The sequence below is a fragment of the Equus przewalskii genome, chromosome 1, assembly GCF_037783145.1.
Source record: "Equus przewalskii isolate Varuska chromosome 1, EquPr2, whole genome shotgun sequence".
Taxonomy (NCBI): Eukaryota; Metazoa; Chordata; class Mammalia; order Perissodactyla; family Equidae; genus Equus; species Equus przewalskii.
In genome coordinates, this window is record NC_091831.1 from 57,658,651 (window position 1) to 57,681,602 (window position 22,952).

At 48.5% G+C, this 22,952-nt stretch overlaps 1 protein-coding gene across 12 annotated transcripts in view; it reads left to right on the plus strand.

Moving 5' to 3' along the window:
* Window positions 1-22,952, plus strand: part of HK1 (hexokinase 1) — a 105,914-nt gene that overhangs the window by 26,798 nt on the left and 56,164 nt on the right. Inside the window, exon 1 of one of the 12 annotated variants that reach the window (XM_070564637.1) lies at window positions 9,184-9,584. The exons of 10 other annotated variants lie outside the window; for them this stretch is intronic. In XM_070564637.1, the coding sequence (XP_070420738.1) occupies window positions 9,525-9,584 (60 nt within the window). In that variant the 5' untranslated portion in view covers window positions 9,184-9,524. Of the gene's footprint in view, window positions 1-9,183; window positions 9,585-12,279; window positions 12,577-22,952 lie in introns of those variants that run through there. One more of the 12 variants, XM_008517675.2, reaches the window with a different exon arrangement.

Genomic DNA, 22,952 nt, shown 5'->3' on the forward strand with positions numbered 1-22,952 from the left:
AAGAGTCTCCAGAGTCTGAGGACTTAATGGCTGAGAAGTGAAACTCAGTATGCAAAAAGGAAAAAAGTTATAGCATCGGGTGACATATGCCATGAGAGCCAGATAAGGGAGGGATCAACCTTGTCTTGGGGAGAGAAGGAAGTTTGGCTAGAGGAGGTGAGATTTGCAAAGGGTCTTGAAACAGGAGAAGGAATTTGCAAGGCCAGGAAGGATGTTCCAAGCAGAGAGAGCAGCAGGTACAAGAGCAGAGCCTGTGAAGGCTGGAAAGAAGCCTGGAGAGGCTGACTGGTGTGATGTCAGGCGGAAGGCAGGAGGGGAGGCTTGTGAAGTTGGGTGGGGCTGGCATTGGATATCCGGTTAAGGAACTCTATTGACAGGGCCCAGAAGACCTTTAGGCTGAGGAGTCATGTGGTTAAGTTGTGTTCTGTCTGGCAGTGGCAAGGAGCATGAGCCTTGGGCATCCAGGAACCCAGACAGGGGGCAGTGGAGACAAGTGTAGAGAGATCTCCAGAGGGAGTGTGTGCGTAAGATAATTCACCTTGGAGTGGGAAGAAAATATTACAAGTTCCATTGTTACCAATGTTTTAAGGACCAGTCAACACTGGCAGCTGTGGCTGTGCTTGGTCAGCCTTCTAGATGGTTACTTGTGTCATCCTGTCCCCAGGGTCTCTCATAATGAGAAGGGCTGATAGCAGCCCCTTCCTTTGTTTCCTGGGCCATTTTTAGCATATTATGAGGGATTACCATCTTATAACTGCCTGATTGAAGTAGTTTTATGCATCATGTTATCTGGCTTTAACTACACTGACCTTCACAAAATCAGGAAGTGGCTTAGAAAGATTTCTGCATAGGAACTCTTGACTGAAGCTAATGAACAATGAGAAAACAAGAGTGCTGACAATTTTCCTATCCCTGGTACAAGCTACTCATCAGCCACATCTTGGGGTTAAAAGAAAATAAAGATCTGATCAGATATAATAAGTAATCAGCCAAAATAAATAAATAAAAACAAGCAAGGCTATTTGAATTGTGGCTTTATTTTGTATATTGCTAATGACGAGCTAATCTCTATGTATACAGAGGCCTTGAGATGATTAGCTAATGATTCTACTAGCCCACCACATTTTAAAATAGTTTATCATCTTTATCTCTTTATTTTTTTATTCAAGTATAATTTACTAGCAGTCAAATGCATAAATCCTAAGTGTCAGCTCAGTGAGTTTGAACACACGTATAAACCTAAGTAACTATCACCCAGTGTTCAAGATAAAGAACATTTCCATCATTTCCAAAAAAATCTCCTCACGCCCCTTTCTAGTCACTACTTCCCCATCCTCTGTCCTGAGGTTATAATTGTTCTGACTTCTATCACCATAGGTTAGTTTTCCTGTTTTTGAACCTCATGTAAATGTAATTATATACATGTGTTCTTTTGTACCTGGCTTCAATGTTTTTATATTGCTGCATGTATCAAGAGTTCATTCCTGAGGCTGGCCCTGTGGCCAAGTGGTTGAGTTGGCGCGCTCTGCTTGAGTGGCCCAGGGTTTCGCTGGTTCAGATCCAGGGCGCGGACATGGCACCACTCATCAGGCCGTATTGAGGCGGTGTCCCATATGGCACAACTAGAAGGACCCACAACTAAAATATACAACTATGTACTGGGGGGCTTTGGGGAGAAGAAGAAAGAAAAAAAAGAAAACGAAGAAGAAGATTGGCAACAGATGTTAGCTCAGGTGCCAATCTTTAAAAGAAAAAAAGAATACTTATTAAAACAAAAAAAAGAGTTCATTCCTACATGATCTTGTATATAGAAAATCCTAAGGTGTCCCCACACACAAGCCCTCAAAAACTATTAGAACTAATAAGCACATTCAGTAAGATTGTAGGATACAAAATCTATATAAAAAAATCCATTGTACTTCTATATATTTGCAATGAACAATCCAAAAATGAACTTAAGAAAACAATTTCATTTACAATAGCCCCAGAAAGAACAAAATACTTAAGAATAAGTTTAAAAGAAGGGTAAAACATACTCTGAAAACTACAAAACATTGTTGAAAGAAATTAAAGAAGATCTAATAAATGGAAAGACATCCTATGATCATGGATTGGAAGACAGTATTGTTAAGATGGTCCTACTCCCCACATTGATCTATGGGTTCAACACAATCTCTGTCAAAATGCTAGCTGGCTTCTTTGCAGAAATGGACCAGCTAATCCTAAAATTCATATAGAAATAAAAGGGACTCAGAATAGCCAAAACATCTTGAATGAGAAAAAGAAAGTTGAAGACCTTACATTTCCTGTTTTCAAAACTTATAAAGCAACAGTAATCAAGACAGTGTGGTACTGGCAATAGGATAGACATATAGATCAATGGAATAGAATTGAGAGTCCAGAAATAAGCTCTTACATTTACAGTCTTTTGATTTTTGGCAAGGGTATGAAAACAATTCAATGGAGTAAGAATAGTCTCTTCAACAAATGGTGCTGGAACAACTGGATATCTACGTGTGAAAGAATGAAGTTGAACCCCTACCTCATACCATATACAAAAATTAATTCAAAATGGGTCAAAGATCTAAATGCAATAGTTAAAATTATAAAACTCTTAGAGAAAAACTTAGGTATGAATTTTTGTGACCTTGCATTTGGCAATAGTGTCTTAATATGACACCTGTTATGGGCTGAATTGTGTCACCCCCAAATTCATATATTGAATTCTAAACTCCTAGTGCCTCAGAATGTAAGCATTTTTGGAGATAAGGTCTTTAAAGAGGCAATTAAGTTGAAACGAGGTCTTTAGGGTGGGCCCTAATCCAGTCTGACTGATGTCTTTCTAAGAAGAGGAAATCTGGACACACCAAGAGACATCAGGGATGTCTGCACACAGAGAGGAGACCATGTGAGGAAGGCGGCCATCTACAAGCCAAGGAGAGAGGCCTCAGAGGAAACCAAACCTGCCGCCACCTTGATCTTGGACTTCTAGCCTCCAGAGTTGTGAGAAAATACATTCCTGTTGTTTAAGCCACCCAGTCTGTGGTATTTTGTTATGATGGCCCTGACAAACTAAGACACCACCAAAAGAACCCCAAAACTGGAAACAAGCAAATGTCCATCAACTGATGAATGGATAGACAAATTGTCGTATATCTACACAATGGAATGTTATTCATATACAAAAAAGAATGAAGTTCAGATATGTACTACGAGATGGATGCACCTTAAAGACATTATGCTAAATGAAAGAAGCCAGTCACCAAAGATCACATAGTGTATGATTCCATTTATATGAAATGTTCTGAACAGGCAAATCTGCAGAGACAGAAAGTAGACTAGTGGTTGCCTAGGGTTGGGGAGCATAGGGGTTTGGGAGATGACAGCTAATGGGTACAAGGTTTCTTTTTGGGATGATGAAAATGTTCTAAAATTGATGATGGTGATGATCTCACAACTCTGTGATTGTATTAGAAATCATTGAATTACACACTTTAAATGGGTGAGTTATATCTCAATAAAACTGTTACCAAAAAAAAAAGCATTCCTTTTTTATAGCTAAGAATTGTGAAGTATGTATATATATACTACAATTTGTTTATCCACTCATCTGCTCATGGACATTTGGGTTGTTTTCTAGGTTTGGCTACTACTAATAAAGCACCTTGAACATTTGTGTACAGATCTTTAGATGGACATATGCTTAAATTTCTCTTGGTAAACACCCAGGAATGGAAGTGCTAGGTTGTGAAGTAGGTGTACGTTGAACTTTATTAGAAGCAGCCAAACATTTCCAAAGTAGTTATATCATTTTATACTCCCATCCGTCTCATCTGTTTTCGTGTCTATGTTTTAGGTGTGTTTTATAACACACGTAATATATTAGTACAGTACTATGCATTGATAGTTGTAAATAAATATATGTATTATTGAGATACATGATCAAAACATTTTTACTACAGAGATTTCGGAACAAGCAAGTTCCAGAGCCTGGGGCTAGGAGAGAGTGGATATTGCCAAGGACTTTGTACAGTCATGCATCTCTTAACAACAGGGATACAGTCTGAGAAATGCGTCGTTAGATGATTTCATTGTTGTGCAAACGTCATACAGTGAACTTACACAAACCCGGATGGTACAACCTACTACACACCTAGGCTATATGGTGCTGCTCTTATGGGACCGCCGTCATATATGCGGTCCACTGTTGACTGAAACGCTGTTTGAGGCACATGACTGCATTAGTTTCCTACAACTGCAAGAACAAATTACCATAAACTTGGTGGTTTAAAATAACAACGTTTTATTGTCTCACAGTTCTGTAGGCTGGAAGTCCAAAGTCAAGGTGTCAGCAGGGCCGTGCCCCCTCCACAGGCTCCAGGGAAGAGTCCTTCCTTGCCTCTTCCACTTCTGGTGGCTCCAGAGGTTCCTTGGTTTGTGGCTGCAGAGCTCTCTCGAATCTCTGCCTCCTTCTTCACAAGCCATTCTCCTTTTTCTCCCTATGTCTTCTCTTTTGCCTCTATCAAGACAGTCATTGGATTTAGGGCCCACTGATAATTCAGGGTGATCTTATCTCAAGATCCTTAACTTAATTACATATACAAAGACCTTTTTCCAAACAAGGTCACATTCCCAGATTGTGAGGGTTAGGACATATCTTTTGGGGGGTGGGTACCATTTAACCCCCTACAGGCCTGTTCTAGCAGAACGAATGGGGAGGAGAGGATGGAGTCAAGAGAGTTTTTAGGCTTGATTTGTTTCTTCTGTTTTGTTTGTTCTTGAGACACATTTATAGGTAGACTTGATAGGGTGTGGTGACAGATTAGATGTGGGCATTTGGGAGGGGGAAGAGCTCAAGCAAGGATGATGCCCAGGTTTCCAGCTTGGGAGACAGGGAGATGGTTCTGCTTGGAACACTCTTTTCCCAGACCCTGGCATGGCACACACTCTCATTTTATTCTGGTTTCTGCTCAAATGTCCCATCCTCAGAGAGGCCATCCCAGTCCATCCTAACTAAAGCAATCCTCATGCCCTCTACTTGATCAACCTGGGTTTTAGTTAGGGTTAGATTTGACTGGCAGTAACAGAAATCCCCCACATAGCAGTTGGGTTAATACATTGGAATTTTACTTTTCTCTCAAGTTCTAGAAATCTGGAGGTAGTCAGTGAGGGGCTGATATGGGGCACCTTGGTGACAGGGACACAAGCTCCTTCTATTTTATTCTGTTGCTTTGTTTTGTGTGGCTGCCATTCCCAAGGTTATCTCATAATCCCAGAGGGTTGCTGGCTTTCCAGCCAGTCTGTGTTTCAGCCAGCAGGAAGGAGGAAGGAGGGCTGACCACGAGGGAAAGCCGCAGTGTCGCTGCGTCCTAAGGAGACACTCTCAGCTCTTTAGCCAGAACTTGGTCACGTGGCCACATCTAGTTGAGGGGAGGCTAGGAATGCACTCTTTATTTGGGGCCAGGGGGTCTGAATTCAGCTAAAAATTGGAGCATTCCAATTTTTAAGACAAAGGGAAAATAGAAATCGTAGGATGCAGCTGGGTCTACTACACTCTGCTTCATTTCTCCTCCTAGCACCTGACCTAATATATATTTAATTTGTGATTTGTTTACTGTCTGTCTCTGCACACCTGAATGTGTGTAGGGACTCTGTCTTGCTCATTTCTAGTGACTAGGAAGTGCACGACAGATCAGATGCTTCACAGATATTTGTTGAGTGAATAAATGACAAAGCGGGAATTGAGAAGAAAGAGTATAAGAAGAAGAAAATGACTGTGATAGCAGACATACACTCATGCATTGCATAACATTAGGGACGTGTTCTGAGAAATGCATCCTTAGCTGATTTCATCATTGTGTGAACATCACAGTGTATGCTTACACAAACCTACGTGGTAGAGCCTACTATGCACCTAGGCTATATGGTACTCATCTTACGGGACCACCGTCATATATGCTGTCTGTTGTTGACTGGAATGTTGGTCTGCAGCACATGACTGAATTGAGGCTCAGGTGCCTTTGAGATATCTACGAGTTGATGGTTACAGGCAATTGGAAATGTGGGTCTTCAGCTTGGGAGAGAGGTGAGGGCCTGACCTCTTAACAAGAGTGATTCTTTGGGTAGAGCACGTTGGGATGGAGCTACAACAGATAGTGAGAGAGGAAGGCACACTCAGCCAGCTCAGCTCAATCAACCAAGCGCCCCCCTACCCCAGAGGGAGGGGCAACTGCTTCCATACCTCCCTTACAGCCCCCTCTGGTTATGGGGATCTCCCTCACCATACCGGTTGGCTTGGGAACGCCCTTTATAAGAGCGCTCTGCAGAGCCGGGGCTGTGTGCCATGCTCTACAAAGCTAACCAGGTACAGCTCAGTACCCTGGGGGAGAGGCTCTGTAACGCAGGTCCTTAGACCCATCTGTGACTGAGGCATCATTGGGCCTGGGTGGAATAAGAGAAATAAGGACAATATGGTAAAATGAATATTTCACCTTGTTAGAGCAGCAGGGTGGTCTGGAGCCTAGCTGTTCCACTCCGTAGCCGTGTGACCTTGGAGAAGTCACTTAACCTCCCTGTGACTCAGTATTCTCAGCTATAAAATGGGGATATAACTAGTATCTACTTCACTGCATTGTTCTGAGAGTCAAACAAGTTAATACAAGTAAGAATTTAGAACAATACCTTGTATGTAGTAAGTTCTACCCAAGCACTAGCTATTAGTATAAAGCCAAATGTTTTAGTTTAAAATTCAGTTTAAAAAGCAGTCCTAATTTTTACATCTCTGGGTTAAAACATCTCTTCCTTCAGGAACTTAATGGTGGTAGGAGATGAAAATTATAACTGTAAAAATTACCCTTTCTTAGCAAAATAAAAAGTCAGCACCTAGTTTGTGTTTTTATCTTCAGTGTGCCGGGCTGTGATATCTCTCAGCCGAGGAACCCTGCCTACGTGCTGACATGTGCTCTCTTCCATGAGCATTTCTCGCTATATTTTGGTGCTAATTCTAAGGGGCAGGATCAAGGAACTTGTGTTGGCCCTGTGATGGCAGTTGTGTGTGGGCTCTGGGGAGAACTATCCCAGGAAACTCAGGGTACCCAGCAGGGTGATTTGAGATTGCTGTTCCAACAAGATATGGGCTTCCTTTGGGGAAGGAGCTGGCCTGAGATAAGGGGCAGAGCTGAAGCCAGGCAGGCCTCTGCAGTTTGGTTAACCCTTCTTCCTCCAGGCCATTATTCTTCAGGCACAGGAAGCTTGTCAGGTTCAGAGGCAATGGAATGAGCATGGGATGTCCAGGAAATGACAGGCCAGGCTGGGGAACTGTCATCCCCAGAGGGGGAGTAGAAGCCTTGTTAGGACAGAAGCTGAGAAGGGTACCTCTGGGGGTCAGGCCCTTTCTGAGCTGGGTAAACAGATCAGGGTTGAGCAAGGGGCAGGCGGGCAGGGGTCTTATGACACCTGCAAGGACTGGGACTTAGGTGAAGCAAGAGAGGAGCCTAGGGTGCAAGATCCAGGTGCAAGATTTAAATCTTGCACATCTAGGTGCCTCTCTTGCCTCAACTTAATCCTAGCCCTAATACCTGAGGCTTTCTGCTTGTAAATCCCAATTATCAGTTGAAAACTTAAATGCCTACAGGGGCCAGTCAGCAATGGGTATCAGTGCAGTGTGGGCTGCGTGGGGTCTGGGGCAAGCTGTAGGACCCCTGCCCTGTCTGAAGGGGGCAGTGGGCGCTCAATTCTAGCTGTTTGTTGCCACTCGATAACATGGGCCCTGTGTGGCTAGACCTTAGGTGCCAGAAACCTGGATTTTAAAGTGAAATCTCCTAATTTTCAAGTGTTGGCTCATGCTTGTAAAACCTTAGGTGGGCCAAGTAAGATATGTTGTAGGCCACGTTTTAGCTTGGTGGTTACCAGTGTATAACCTCCGTTATGATGTCATCGGAGGGCAGAACTTTGGGCAAATTAAAGAGGAAAGGATTCAGGCTGAGAATGAGATTTTACAACCCCTGCCACTTCAGGGGCTAGGCACCTGTGCCTCCTCGTCAGCCTCCTTAGGCAGAAAGCAGAACTGTCTGCAGCATTGATGAGGAAGTCACAACGAACTTTCATGCCAGTGTGCTCTGGGTCTGCAGAGCCTCTAAGACCCGGGAGGAACTGCCTGCAGCATTGGCCAAGAGAGACTGCTAAAATATTACAGGTCAGTTCATTCAGAAGTTTCCTCCAGATGTTCCGTGGAACGCTAGGGTTTAAATCAGTCGTTCTCATTCCTGACAGCACCTGAGACTCACCTGGGGAACTTTTAAAAGGTCATGTTTGGACTGCACCCCAGACCAATTCAGCTGTCATCTCTGGGACTGGGGCCTGGGCATTAGCATTCGTAAAAGCTCTCCAGGTGATTTTTTTGTAAGGCTGAGTTGAAAACCACGGACCTAACTAATACAAATGCTGGGTCAGTTTCCCTTCCTGGTGCTTCTTTTCAGAATATGCTGTGCATGACAGGCCCCCCACTGTGTCAGGACTCCACAAAGTTGCTGTGCTTTGGGCACTGGCCTTAATTCATCCTTTTTCATTTTCTCTTTGTCTTTGAGACCTTAAACGAGCTCTACAACTTCCACAATCCTCACTGACTGATTAAGTGGGGATAATGATATTTGCCCTTCTAACCTCACCAGCGTGTTATCAGGAGAAATGAGGCAATAAATGAGAAACTGCTCTGTAAACTGTCAATATTATGCAAACATTGCTGTTACAGGCGTGCTCGCAGGCGCTGGGGTACAGCTTTGATCCGTTGGAAAGAATTTCTGAAGTAACATTCGAAGCGCGGTGGGTCAGATGTGAATTGTTACATTCTGCCTTAGCTGGAGCCTGCATTCTCTTAGTTCTCTTACTGGCAGGTGTGTTTTATGGGGTGGGAGTCAAGCACTATCTGATTCCCCCCACCCCAACTCAAACAAGAGGAAGCACAGGAAATGAGCAGAGAAACCCAGGGGACTTCAGGGAGTGGGGAGGCCTACCTGTTCCCGGAGGGTAAGAGACTTATGGAACTAGACTTCCTGTGGTTGAGGTCTTTGCTGCTCTTCCTGAGGGCCCAGGGAGCAATCAGCAGGGGGCATAGCTGGGGTCTATGAGCTATGTGACAGCACAAAGAGGCAGAATAATAAAGAAATGCATGAAGTGCTAACTGGCATGATAAAGAGGGGACACAGGCCCAGCTCTGAGTCCAGCAGAGGGCACAGCAGTGTAGTATGGGCTCTGGCTTCAGGAAGCTGTCTGATTGGGACAGATAAGGCCGGCTCCCCCAGCAGACAGTCAACAATATCAGGCCAACTGTTATGACTCAGTGCTACTTATCTGAGACCCAGGCTGCAGTGAGGTGGTGAGGAAGGATGGACAGAGCAACGGCCGGGCATCAGAACTGGGTTTGAGTCCCAGCTCCAAACTCACCACAACCTGACACGGGGCAAGATGGCCCACTGGCTGTGCCTCAGGTCCCTCATCTGTAAAGGAGAGTCTTGGTCCAGATCTAGATGGACTCTGAGCACTGTCTGAGTTTGCCCTGCGGAGGTGCTGAGGTCCGGGAGACTGGGGTGAGTAGTCAGGGTCAGGAAAGGCTTTATGGGAGGGTGGGCCAGCTGGGCCTTAGGCGAGAGGGACACTTGGTTAGGCGGAGGTGAGTGGGCAAGCAAGGAGATATGAGCAGGCGCTCAAATGGAATGGACTTGGTCGGGGCTGAGGACAGTGGGAAGTGGCCTTGCTGTGGGCAAGGGCAGAGGAAGAGATAAATGGGCAAGAGTGGAGTCAGACTACAGAGGGCCTCAGACACCAGGCAGAGAAGTTTAAATTGCCTCCATCAGGAAGGAAGGGGCTGTCCTGAGGGATATGGGGCAGAGTTATGATGCGATCAGGCTGCTTTATAGCAGGAATAATGTGGCTGGACCTCAGAATGACTTGGATGGCAGGAAGCTGGGAACCAGGAAGGGCAGGTGGAAGCCTTCTGTAACATTTTTGGCCTGTGGTGATGAGGCCTAGAGGTCGGGAGGAGGCAGTGGGTCAGGCCTAGAGATATTTCTCAGGAAATATTGACAGGCCTTGGGGCCTGGCTGCATTCAAGGGGTGGGGAGGAGTGAGTCTTTTTGAGAAGTAGGGAAGAGAAAGAACTGGCAGCCTCCTTGCCTGCAAACAGAACATCTCAGGGTGGTCTGGCCTTTGGGAGGGTCAGCTTCATGCTGGCTCCAGCTAAGAGATCTCAGTGGTAACCAGGGCACTGTGATGGTGCTGGCGGGGGCTGGGTTAAGGGGTCATTGCACTGGGCCCTGTGCGAGGTGTGGGAGACAGAGCAATTAGCAAATCACAGTTCTCAATCCTCAAGGAGCTTCCTGGCAAAATCACACCTGCAGGACTCAAATGGCACTTGAGATAACCAAATTGTTCTCATTCCCCCATTTTTGCTTTATGGCCATGTAGGTAGTAAAGTATCTGGTAGATTCCAGAAAGCTTCTGTTCCTGGTTTATAATGATACTATCCAGCGGATAAGTCCAGGTTTTGTGGGGCTTGAAGCTTAAAATAATTTTGGGGAGTCTCTGGGAAATTATTCAAAATTACAAATATAAAATTGCTAGGCCATCTCAGGGTCTACAGTTGGGGGAGTACAAGTGAGAAGCCCCAAAGCTTAAACCTCATCAGCTTCTCAAACTTATAATACCTGGCATTTGTTAAATGTTTATTATAAGAAGGTATTTTATTCATACTAATTCACGACAACCAAGAAGGGGTGGGCATTTGTGTCTGTCTTAGGGATGAGGAAGTAGGCTGAGAGAGGTGAGTCAAGATGCCACAGCCATAAAACCAGTGTGGGGGTTGCGCTTTGGACTGAGTCATCTGGCCTCAAGGGCCACATCTGAGGTCCTCTTCGGTTGGTGATGGCTCCTTAGGTTCCTGAAGAGGGCTGATCCCGGACCTAAGGCGTCTCCGCCTGCTTCACTGTACCTCTCCCAGGCCTGCCCAGGGGCTCTCAGGATCCAGGGCTGGGGTAGAGGTGGGGGAGCTGGACTCGGGCCATCTCAGGTCACCACATGGTGCAGCCTTGGTCCAGGGATCATGGCCTTTTTAGGCAGAGGGGCTACATACAACTGGGAGGACGGCAACCCCAGGGGTGAGCACCGGCTCGGAACACACACAGACCCAAGGTCTAATCCTGGATCTTCAACTTCCTGGTTGTATAAAGTAAGGCGAGGTAAATGGCCTCACTGAGCCTCAACTTCCTCACCTGTTCAATCAGGACAGTAACCACTTTTTAGTATTTTGAGCTCATTACATATCATCTTGTAAGGTAGTAAAGCTCTTTGTGGTGTCCGGCACACAGAAGCAATTTCTAAGAATCTTACGTTTGCCATCGGTCCTAGTAGCAGCAATAACACCTCTGACTCCGCACCGCCCCTCCCCCCTTCAAAGCTGACTGGTTTTCTAGGGATTCCTCCCAGGCCCCCTAACTTCCTCTGGGAAGTAAAAGCAGTGGCACTTGGGAGGGGCCCCTAAACTGTCCCCCAGGCCTCAGCGAGCCAGGATGCCCCAGAGACAGAGGAGGCCTGCGGGACGGGAACAGACTGGGGCCTGCGGCCCAACTCCCGCCCAGCCGGCGTGCGCCCTCCGGGAGACCGCAGGAACCGGTGACTCGGGCGGGCGCTGTGAGGCGTCGCTCTCAGTTTAGCAATACAAATCCACAGCCGGAGCTTAGGCCGGAGTGGCCAGAGGGGCCGCGGCACGGGCGGGACGGGGTGGAGCTGGGGGATGCATGCCGGTGAGGCCCCAGGTGGGGCGCCGCGCTCGGCCCCCATGGCCCGCGAGAGCCCTCTGGCGCGTCGCCCCGCGTGCAAGGCTGGCGAAGGCTCCGGGCTGCGGCTTCCGCCGGCACAGGCCCAGCTCGCTTTCCACGCCCACTTCTGCAAGCCCCCTCCCAGCCTCTCCCCCTCCGCGGACTGCCGGGGGCGAGGCGTAATTTCCGAGGAAGGGGACCGCTCCCCGCGAGGCTGCCCGTCCGACACCAAGCCCTCTTGGGGCGCTCGTCCCTGCCGAGCGCCTCATGCCGCGCCCCGCCTGCGCCGCTCCCGGGCACGGCGCCGCCACGCGTGACTGTACGCGTCCGAAAGAGCTTCCCGCCTCCGCGCCGGCTCCCTACGTGGGGGACGTGCAGGGTGATGCCGGACGGTGGGGGATTTCGCAGCGTCGCCCACCCCCTTTCCGGCGCAGGAGGGAGCGGCCGCCGCGCCGCGCTGCAGAGACGCGCGGCAGCCAATGGGCGCCGAGGAGGTGGGCCGGCTGGCGGCTGTCACCCTCCGGGGGACGGGAGCGCGGAGACGGGGAGCGCGCGAGCCGCCGCCGCGCCCCGGCCGTAGGGGAGGAGCCGGGGGGTGGCGGGGAGGAGCCGCCGAGCAGCCGCCTGAGGACCACTGCTCTCCTGAGCTGCGGGAAACCGACGCCGGCCCCACGCCTGCCGCCCGGCGTCCCCGACCGCCAGCATGATCGCCGCGCAGCTCCTGGCGTACTACTTCACCGAGCTGAAGGATGATCAAATCAAAAAGGTGAGCCCCGCCCGCGCCGCCGCCCGGCGTTCGGGCCGCAGCGTTGCATTTCGGCATCCGCTCGCCGCCGCCTCCATCCTCCCGCGCGCCCAGCTTGCCCCAGGCCAGCACTGGCTGGACTGCGGGGCGGTGGGGAGAGCCTTCGCCCTTTCATTCTCCCCGGGATTGTGTGTGTGTGTGTATGTGAAGACCCCCGAGACGGGGCTGCTTGCTGCAGTGTCCTTGAAACGGGCTGTGGATGTCAGATGGGCCCCCCGGCCGGGCGGGAAGGTGGCCATGTGGGGACGGGTGGGCCGGCCCGCCTGAGCGCCGTGGGCGGAGGAGTGATCGTAGAGATGCTGGGGAGGTGAGCGCGCAGCAGGCTGGGGTGCTGGCGGGAGGCCAGGCATCCCATATTTGGGGTTCTCGGTGGAGGGCGTCGGGTACCCGGCAGAAGTTGTTACCCCGGCTCTTCCAGCTGCTGCGGTTGCTCCTTAATCTGAGGACGGAGTGACCCGCCCAGCTTCCCGGAACGGGGAGGAGAGCGGAGGCCACCGGAAACTTTGCCGGGAGGCCTCAGGTCCGGAGCGGCATGCCTGAATGGAATTTTTTATTCCTCTACGTGACTGCTCTCTTAAGCTGTAATTTCCAGCCAGCCAGACTAGGGAGCTCAAATAAGAGTCTGGTCTTTTGGGTCGGGTGGAGGCCTTGCGATACATGCTTGTGACATGTGTGTACTTGCATATGGACGCTTCTCCCTGAGGTGTTGCTGCCTTTGACGTCTCTCTAGCATAAAATACTGCCCGCTGGCAGGTCTTAAAACTCTCTCTCATGCCAATTTTGCCACCATGTTTTTAAGAAACAGCCTAGGCTGTAAGGAAAGACGCCCATTTTATCAGAGCCAGGCCTGGCACAGGCTGCTGACCCACCACACCCCTCCTGGGTGACATTGTTGCTGGGGTAAGCTGGGATGGACTAGCAAAGTCAACCTGACTTTAGTTCAAACAAGGGAGTGCTACCTACAGGTGAGAGGCTGGAGCTGCAGGCCTCGATTTTCTGTCCTGCAAGCCACAGGATGTTCAGTTTTCATCCCATCCACCAAAGACAGCCTCCTCCGGCACAATAGGAAACTGGCCTGCTGAGGGCAGTGACCTTATCAAGGTCACCCAGTGAGTTAGAGGCAGAGGCTGGGCGGGACTGGGTCTCCGCCTCCCTTTACTGGGAACTTGACCCTGCGCTCCTCCTGGAAGTCAGCTGAGGGGGAGGTGCTGAGACAAAGGCCCTGGGGATGCTGCTTGGATCCTGGATCCTGCACTGAGTGGGGACCAGCGTGGGGTAGTTAGGAGACAGACCTGAGAATCTGCCAGTCTCTCACAGCTGTAAGTCCCAGTGCCTCTGGCGTAGTCAAACCATGGGACTCGTGCTCACTCCCATGGAACGCCGGGAGCTTCATTCTGGCCACTGAGCTCAGAGAGCTGTCAGGCCAACATGTGCATTTTGTGAGTTTTCTTCAGTAGTGGTGTGTGTCATTGATGTTCTTCCCATTTCACAGTGGGGAATTTGAGGCAGGGATGAGTTCACTGCCTTCTCCCTGCACATAGTGCCCTCTGTAGCTCAAGACAGTAGACACTGGGGTGGGGACCTGGATGACCTTGTAAGCCTCCAGTGTCCACACCCATCACCACCTGTGTGGCCTCCAGGGGCTGAGTTAGGTTGAGGTTTAGACTGCACTCAGTGGGACCTGTTTTATCAGACACGCAGTGTCTAGTGTGACCCCAGAGCCCTCCACGCCTTGTGGCGGTGTGACTCACATCCTATCCACCAGGCTCCTGTAGGCATCCGAGTGTGACTTCTGAATCAGTTGGTCCTCATATCCCTCCTCCTCTGAGACTGGCCTTCTGGCATTCCCGCCCTGCCCTTCTCTGGCCTCAGAAACTTGCTGGAGGAGGCTCTTGAGACCAAAGCTTCTGCCAGATGATATTATTGGTTAAGGAGATTCTTAAAAACAAGATGGCCTTCTTTCACCTCACTGAGGACTTCTTATGCTGCTTTTGGTGGGGCAGTGTATGAATTCCTGCCAGGGGATCACCTTGGCCTGCATCATGGGCTGTGTGGTACTGCCAGCCGTGGGTGTGGTCCCCAGGAAGGTTCCTGGGCCTCCTGAGCACATAGCAGGCACTTGTTCTGATGGCCTAATCAGCTTTCCCACCCCCGACCTGAGCAGATGCTGGGGGACAGCATCTGCTCTCCTGGGACTCAGGACTTATTAGAGACCAGCCCTTCCTACCCACCACTGACCATGGGCAAGGTGGGGTGGGGGTGCAGGACTCCAAGCCTTGTTCTTCCTGCAAGATCTGGGCCCTACCTGCTACCTGACGGGGACCCAGTAAGGACAGTCCCCTCTAAACCTGCTGGAGTGGGCAGCCATGATGATTCAGCCCTCCAGCCCTGGGCAGCCTCTGCAGCTCTGGAAACAGCCCTGGCATCCTCTCCTAACCCTCCTCCGTCTTCTTGCCCTCTGGCCTACGGGTAGGAGGAGGGAAGATGGTGATGGTGCCAGGAAGGGTTTTCCCAGGTTGCTCACAAAAGTGATCATAAAAAGGGTATCATTTCTCTCCCCATTGCCTATGAGACATGTCAGTAATTCAACCTCATAAATATATCCTGGGTTAAAACAGGGCAAGCGTCTGGCTTCTTGGTGTGGAGCCCCATTTTCCAGATTGCGTCTGTATAATATTGGTTAATGAGGTGTTGTAAAAAGGGTGTCTTGGTGTTAGGCTGAACTAAGCACAAAACATGTATTTTCCCTTCACTCTCCTAGTGCTTTCAGGAGGAAGAGGAGGCACGTGTGTGCTTGTAAAAGATTCCATTCATCGGAGTCCCAGACGTCTGCTAATTCTGCAGCTAGAGTCTGGGTCCCTTGACCTCCAAGTAACTTTTAACATGTCTCTCGTGTCGCCAGCCTCTTCCACTCAGTTTAGCCATTAGGAGCCTGGAGGAGGATGAGGGATTGGATAGTGCTCTGTTTGTTTAGGAAAGGAAGATGAGTCCAGCAAGGTCCAGCCTAGCCTCTATAGAAAGACTAGACTTCCTTTCCTCCAGGGTTGTCTGGGTGGTGAGCAAGCCCCACTGGATTTTCTCTGGGTGGGATCCCCTGACCCTAAGTAATTCCCATTAGCAGGTGAACAAACAGGTGTGATTTGTCCAATGGTCTGAACCCAGGAGTCCTCCAGTGCTTGGCCCAGGAAGGCAAGGGAAAGTATATTGAGCAGTTAAAGGGCTACCCAAGGTCTGTTTCTTCAGAGCCTGTGTATCCCAGCTGCAAAAGCAAGCATTTAAAAAATCTCCTTTCCTATTGCTCAGGAGTGCGAGAGATGAGCATTAGAAAATTACGAAAAATGGCTCAGGCACCTTTTGATTTAGTATTATACAAATATCCAGCAAGAGCCTCACTGCTTGGTGAATCTTCATTTCATAATTCCTGTCCCCTCTACCTTGGATGTTCCTAGGAGTTCTCCCCCAAGAGAAGCCCCAGCACTTCCTTTGGTTTGATAATTTGGAACTGTCGTGAGGGAATAAACTGGGATGGTAGGTGGGCGTGAGGGACTTTCACATCTGGCCATACTGCGTGGTCCTCCCACGCTCCTGCTGTTTTCTGGAGCAGGCATGGGCAGCTCTCTGCTAAAACGACTGACCAGGCGTGACTCCGTGTGTCTGCAGTCGTATTCCTGCCCCACAGAATTAGCCCCTGGAGTCAGCTCTGAGCCTGCCCCAGGAGCCCTAGGGGAGGTGCTGGATAAGGAGACGCAGTGTCCAGGAAGCAGTCGTGGCTAGATTGCTGGCACCTCCTTATTGATTCGAGGACCTTTAGAATCAAATCTGATCAGGGAACTCAGTCATTTCTTCAGAAAATGTTTGAGTCCTTTATTATGTGCAGCATACTGTGCTAAGTTGGGGTGACAACGATAACCCTGGTAGAAATGGTCCCTGTTCTTATGGAGCGTAAGTAATTATTTGCTGTCTTACGATAAAAGTGCAAAGAGTAGAATGCTATGAAAGCACATGGGGCCAGTGGTCAGATCTTGAGTGGGAAATCACTAGCTTAGGACTTGCTCAAAGCCAGGCTCTGGATGTACAAATGGGAAATATTATACTTAGAAACTTTGGTACACAATGGAATACTACTCAGCTATCAAAAAAGATGAAATCTTGCCATTTGTGACAACATGGACGGACCTTGAGGGTATTATGCTAAGCAAAATAAGTTATCCAGACCCTGGATGATTTCACTCATAAGTAGAAGATGAAAAGAACGACAAACTAACACATAGATACAGAGATTAGATTGGTGGTTACCGGAAGGGAAGAGGGGAGGGGGGAGGCAAAAAGGGTGATAGGGCACATGTGTACGGTGATGGATAGTTAGTCTGTGGGTGGTGGGGATGGTGTAGTCTACACAGAAATCAAAATATAATGATGTACACCTGAAATTTATAGACTGTTGTAAACCAGTGTCACCTCAATTTAAAAAAAGGTTAAGAAAAAAAAACTTTGTAAGAGAGAGTCAGGTGGATAGTCACCAAAATATAGTTTTGCTTTCTCTCCTTTTAATGGTTATCTCTGAGCATCCTGAAACTCTTTATGGGTGTCATATCAGGTATCAGTTATGTGTGTGTGTATGCCTACCCATATGTCTGTCTGTCCATCTAACAATACACACAAATATACTCACATGCATGTGTGTGTGTATGCCTATCCATATGTCTGTCTGTCCATCTAACAATATACACAGATATACTCACGTGCGTGTGTGTGTGTATGCTTTCATTTGATCTTTCACAAACCTTGCTGAGGTTGCCAGGACGGGAAGTGTTATCCCTCTGTGTCCCAGGGGGGCTCCCTCCAGTCTCAGCCGCTTCGGGCATCCCCTGCCTGCCTCTGGTGCTGCAGACAGCAGGCAGGGATTGTATTCCCCATTTAGAAATAGGGACTGAGGCCCAGAGGAGATAAGTGACCTTCTCAAGGTCTTAAGAAAACCTGGAATGGAGTTCAGAGGTCTGTTCTTACTCTCTCCCTCTTTCTTCTAGGAGAAAGACCTGTCTTTGTTGATTTTAGTGATTTACCTTGGAATCTGTATGTTAATTCTCTCCCCCACAAATCAATACATATGAGTTAATTTTTTAGATGAAATATTTGTGGTGCATAAAAAAATTGAAGTTATAACAAATACCTGTGTTTCCATTGCTCTGCTTGAGAGGTAACAGACAATTACAATTGCATTAGAGAAGTACCTAAAATCCTTTCTATGCCCATCTTCAATCCATTCATTTCTCCTTCCAGAGGTGACCTTTGTCCTGAATTTGGTGTTTCTCATCTCCATGCATGTTTTTATACTTTTATTACATATCCTGTTTCTATAACCAGTATATAGTATTACTTTATATGGTTTTAACCGAAACGGTGCAGTACTGTATGTATCCTTCTGCAGCTTGCTTTTTTCAGTTCAACATTCTATATGTGGGATTTTCCCACGTTGATCAATATACCTCTATTTCATCAATTTAAACTGCTATATGCTCATGCATTGTGGGACTACACCACAATTAATTTATCTATTCTTTTGATGGCATCTGGGTTTCTAATTTTTCAGCTTGCAAACAGGGCCTCAGTGATCCTTCTCGTACACTCTCCTTTAGTACACATGCAGGTGGCTCTAGGCTGTGTGTCTAAAGCTCGAATTGCTGGGTGGAGGAGTTATGTGCATCATCTCATTTTCAAGACTTTGCCAAATTGCCATCCTCCATGATCATGCCAGTTTACATTCCCATTAGAAGTTTGTAGATGTTCCTCTTGTACGCCAACCCTTGATACAGTCAAGGCTTTAAACATTTTTAGTAGATAATTTTTAAAGAGTCTGTTTCTTCTCAGTCATTTCCATTCACATTGCAGCATTCCAGCTTAGTTTAAAATTAGCCGTTTCCTAGTTTACCTTATCAAGCAAAGTTATTATTGAGTGAAGTTGACAGCTCTCATTGTGAGCAGCGCCAGCCGCATTGACTGCTGCTGCTGAAATGCTTACGGAGTGCTAAGGCAGGGGGTAAATGCAGAGAAAGGCTTGTGAGGACTCTCTCTGGCCCCTTTTGCTCTAGCGTGAATGTGTAAAACTTTTCTAGGAATTAAAACACTCATGTACGCTTTTGCCCACACACCCTCTCTCTTCCTGGGTGGATCCAGCCTGGGCAGGGCTGGCTTATCAGTCCCCTAACCGTGCCCGGCTCTGTTAGAGAAAACTCAAGCCAGCAGCCTCTCTCGGACTCTCTTCTCTAGAAGCAGAGCGTGGCTGTGTCCCCGTGAAAGGGAAAACTGAAATGTGAAGTCCGCAGCTCAGCTCCTCACAAATGGAAGCCAAGCGAGAGGTGGCTGTGCGGGGCAGAAAATGTCGGCTCATGTTCATCTGATTCTGTGCTGGATTGCAGGCTCGAGGACGCTGAGAGCTTGAGGCTACCTTGAGGGAAGGGCACGCTGAATGCCTGCGAGGGGCCTGTTTACTTCCTAACATAGGTCTTATTTAATCATTGGCAGTAAAAATACTAATTGAAGCCAGCATGTAATGCCTGTTGCATCGACTGCCAGGTGCTGTGCTGAAGGCATTACAGCCAGCCCACACGCCCCTGTGAGGTGGGCGCTATCACGGTCTCCACCTCTGGATAAGGACCTTGAGGTTCAGATAGTAAGTGAAAGAGCCAGTGTTCAGACCCATGAAGTCCCATGGCAGAGCCCCCACTTTCTTTTTTTAAATTGAGATATAATTCATATACCATAAAACTCAACAGTTAAAGTGCACAATTCGGTGGTTTCTGGTACATCCACAAGGTTGTACAACCATCACCACCGTCTAATTCCAGAACATTTTCATCACCCCCAAAAGAAACCCCGTACCCATTAAGCAGTCACTCCACATTCATCCCTCTACCCAGCCCCTGGCAACTGCTAATCTGCTTTGTTTTTTTATAGATTTGCCTCTTCTGGACATTTCATATAAATGGAATCATGCAGTATGGGGCCTTTGTGTCTGGTTTCTCTCACGTAGTGTGACGTTTTCAAAGTTCATCCACACTGTAGCATGTATCAGTGCTTCATTCCTTTTTATTACTGAATAATATTCAGTTATATCCCGATACCACCTTACATTTATGCATTTGTGAGTTGATAGACATTTGGATTCTTTCCACTTTGGGGCTGTTATGAGTAAAGCTGCGATGAACATTGGTGTACGTGTTTTTCCCGTGTGGACACATGCTTTCATGCCTCTTGGGTATATGCGTGGGAGTGGAATTGCTGGGAGAGCCCCTGTTTTTATCCCCTGTGAGGAAGGCCTCATCTTCATTTAGAAATGAGGAAACTGAGGCTCCTCAGTTCAAGTGGTGAAGTGACTTGCCGAGGACCACACAGCTCATAAGTGGTAGATAGGGACAGGAACACTACCAAGTCCCTTCACTCAGGAACCCGTGTTCTTTCCACCGCGCCACATCCAACTCTCATTTTACTGTTTAGGGAAGCATGCAAGGAGGCAAAGAGCTGGGGGGAGGGGCAGCGCTGGCACAGGACCCTCCAGGTCCCCAACTTCCATCTTTCCTCCTTCCCCATCCTCCCCGACACTGGCACACTGGCCTGTGCCTGCCCATTCCCACTTCCTCACCCTCCACCCCCCAGCTGCTCAGTGTAGACCAACGCACTCCACTTGGGGAGGAAATTGGCCCAATAAAGTCATTTATAGTGGAATGTTAGAGATTTTCTGTTTTTCAAATTTCTTCCTGTACCCTTTTCTTTTGTCCCCCTCCCCCATCCTTGTTTGGATTTAAAGGAGGACCCCCAGGGAGGGCAATGCTTAACCTGCAAGAAGACCCCCTAATGCTCCCTGTAATACCCGCTCCTAGAGATTGTTCTGGCATTCTCTCCCAGCCTCTGCCTGGCCATTTCTGTGAGCACTGATTTCCTTGATTGATTGACACATGGGGTTTGCCTTCAGCCATGTTATTCAATCTGACCTCATTTCTCTGATGACTCCTGCCTTCCAGGAGCCTCTCTGGGTGGTTGGGGTGAGTAGAGTAGGAGACTCAAGCCACGGTTGTAATAAAGACACCACCTCATCTTTGCAAAGTTCTGTTCCATTTACAAAACACTGTCAATATGCTTGATTTACTTGAGTCCTTCCAGCAAGCTTGGATGTAGGTATTTCTTCCTGCATCTTACATATTGGGCAGGCAAGCTTCAGGAAGTAGAATTGACATGATCTTGGTGGCCAGAAAGCAGTAGGACCGGGATGGGGCGCAGGTCTGTCTGACGCTAATGGGCAGCTCTCGCCATGCATGCAGAACCAGGTCTGCGGTCCAGGGCCTCAGACTTCCAAAGCAGTGCACTGCAATGGCCTCCCAGTAGAAACCATCCCCCAAGGCTCCCATAATGGGCGTGCCGCTGGAATGCTAGAGCTGTGCTGTCCAGCACAGTCGCCACCAGCCATGTGTGGCCATTGAGCACTTGAAATGTGGCGAGTCTGATTTAAGAGGTGCTGTTAAATATAAATACACACAGGATTTCAAAGACTTTGTATGACAGATACATAAAATAGCTCGTTAATTTTTAGAATATTGATTACATGTGGGAATAATATTTTGGATATACTAGGTTAAATAAAGTGTTATTAAAATTAATTTCACCTGTTTTTTAAAAAATGTGGCTACTAGAAAATTTAAAATTGCATATGTGACTTGCATTCTATTCCTATTGGATAGTGCTCTACTAGACTGAATCTTTTGGCTCAGAATTTGACAGAGGTGCTCTGTGTTTAAAGCTGTGGCTTCCTGTGAGTCATTGGGCCTCAGTTTCCTCATCTGTCAGACCAGGAGGCCAGAATCCATTATCTCTAAAGGATCCCTCCAGCTTGAGCCGTGTTGTTAGGTGGCTGTGAAGGTCTCTGGGACTCAGTTTCTTTATCTGTCAGATGGGGTAATGATTCCTGCCTTACTATCTGCCCACTTATCCAGTGAGAGAATGGATGTGGAAACACTTGGAAAGTGTAGAGAACTGTATAAATGGCAGATGTTGCTAGAGTTCACCCAGAACACACCTGTAGGCACCTTGAGAGGAGGGTGGGGCATGCAGCTTTCTGGATAGCAGAGGGGAGGCGGCCAGAACCCGAGCCGGGGCCACGATCCTGGGTGCCATTCTGCCTTTGCCACCATGAGTTTCTGAAAAGCCTGTGTTCTGCGCAATCCGCAGTGCCATGGAGCTCCTGTGCCCGCCACACGTGAGGGCGAGAGGGCAGTTTTCCTGGTAACACAGAGATGGGAGCGACTTGCCTGGGGTTTAGAGGGAGTCCGTGTAGGTGAAGGAGGCCTGAGAGCTTTTGATTTCTAGCCAGGCCTGCTCCCACTCCTGCACTGTTTGCAACCCATGGCGTGAGGGTATGGTTGTCTCACAGTGAAAGCGAAACTGCCCCTTGGGTCCTCTCTTCCCTCTTGTCTGGAGGTACGTGGGATATTGGGGACTGTGAGTCTGGAGGCTGGCTTTGGCCCATGCCATTGACCACAGACCTCGAGGCCCAAGATGAAGCCTGTTGTTCTTGCCCCACCACATTCCAGGGCCATTCTGTTCCCCATGAGGGACTGGGTGCCTCCTTTATTTTTAGCTAGTTCAGTGTGACAGCTTTGTTCTCGTCCTGGGCAAGGGCTTCTCTCTCTCACCAGCCAGAAATCACCCGTTAGTGGGTGTCCAGGTCACCAGGAGGACCTTGGGCATGGCCTCAAGGCCTTATGCAGTCCTCCTAGCAAGAGGAGTCTGGAGATAAGGGAAGGAGCCTGAGTGTGGAGTCATAGCTGGAGCCGCCCTGGTTGCTGGCTGCTCCGGGCCTTTCACTTGACTGCACAGGCTCGAGCTCCTCCTGTGTAAAATGGGGTCAATAATGCCCACCTTACAAGCGTGCACGTTGCAGCAGGGCAGGTCGAAGGGCCTAGCTTGGGGGCGGCCACGCTTACTGCTACCTCTCGGTTCCCCGAATCTCAGTTTCCTCATCACAAATGGAGCTCCCAATTTGGGAGTAAACAGAAGTGTTGTTTGAACAATCCCTGGTGCTTAATAGGTGCTTAGTCTACACTCACTGAAACAGAACTGGCAATTTAAAAGCATAAATAAAATGATAGATGAGGCACCGAGAGCCCCATCTGCCCTTGAAAAAGAGAGGGGGGAACGGGAACCTCCTGTATAGTGCTGTGGCACGCTGGAGTGGTCCTCTCACACGCCTTCCACGCAGGAACCTCTCGGGTGGAAGTTTTTTTTCCCAAATGCATTTCCTCTGGTGACTTGCAAGTGTTCGGCAGTCCGGGAGGCTGCAGTAATGG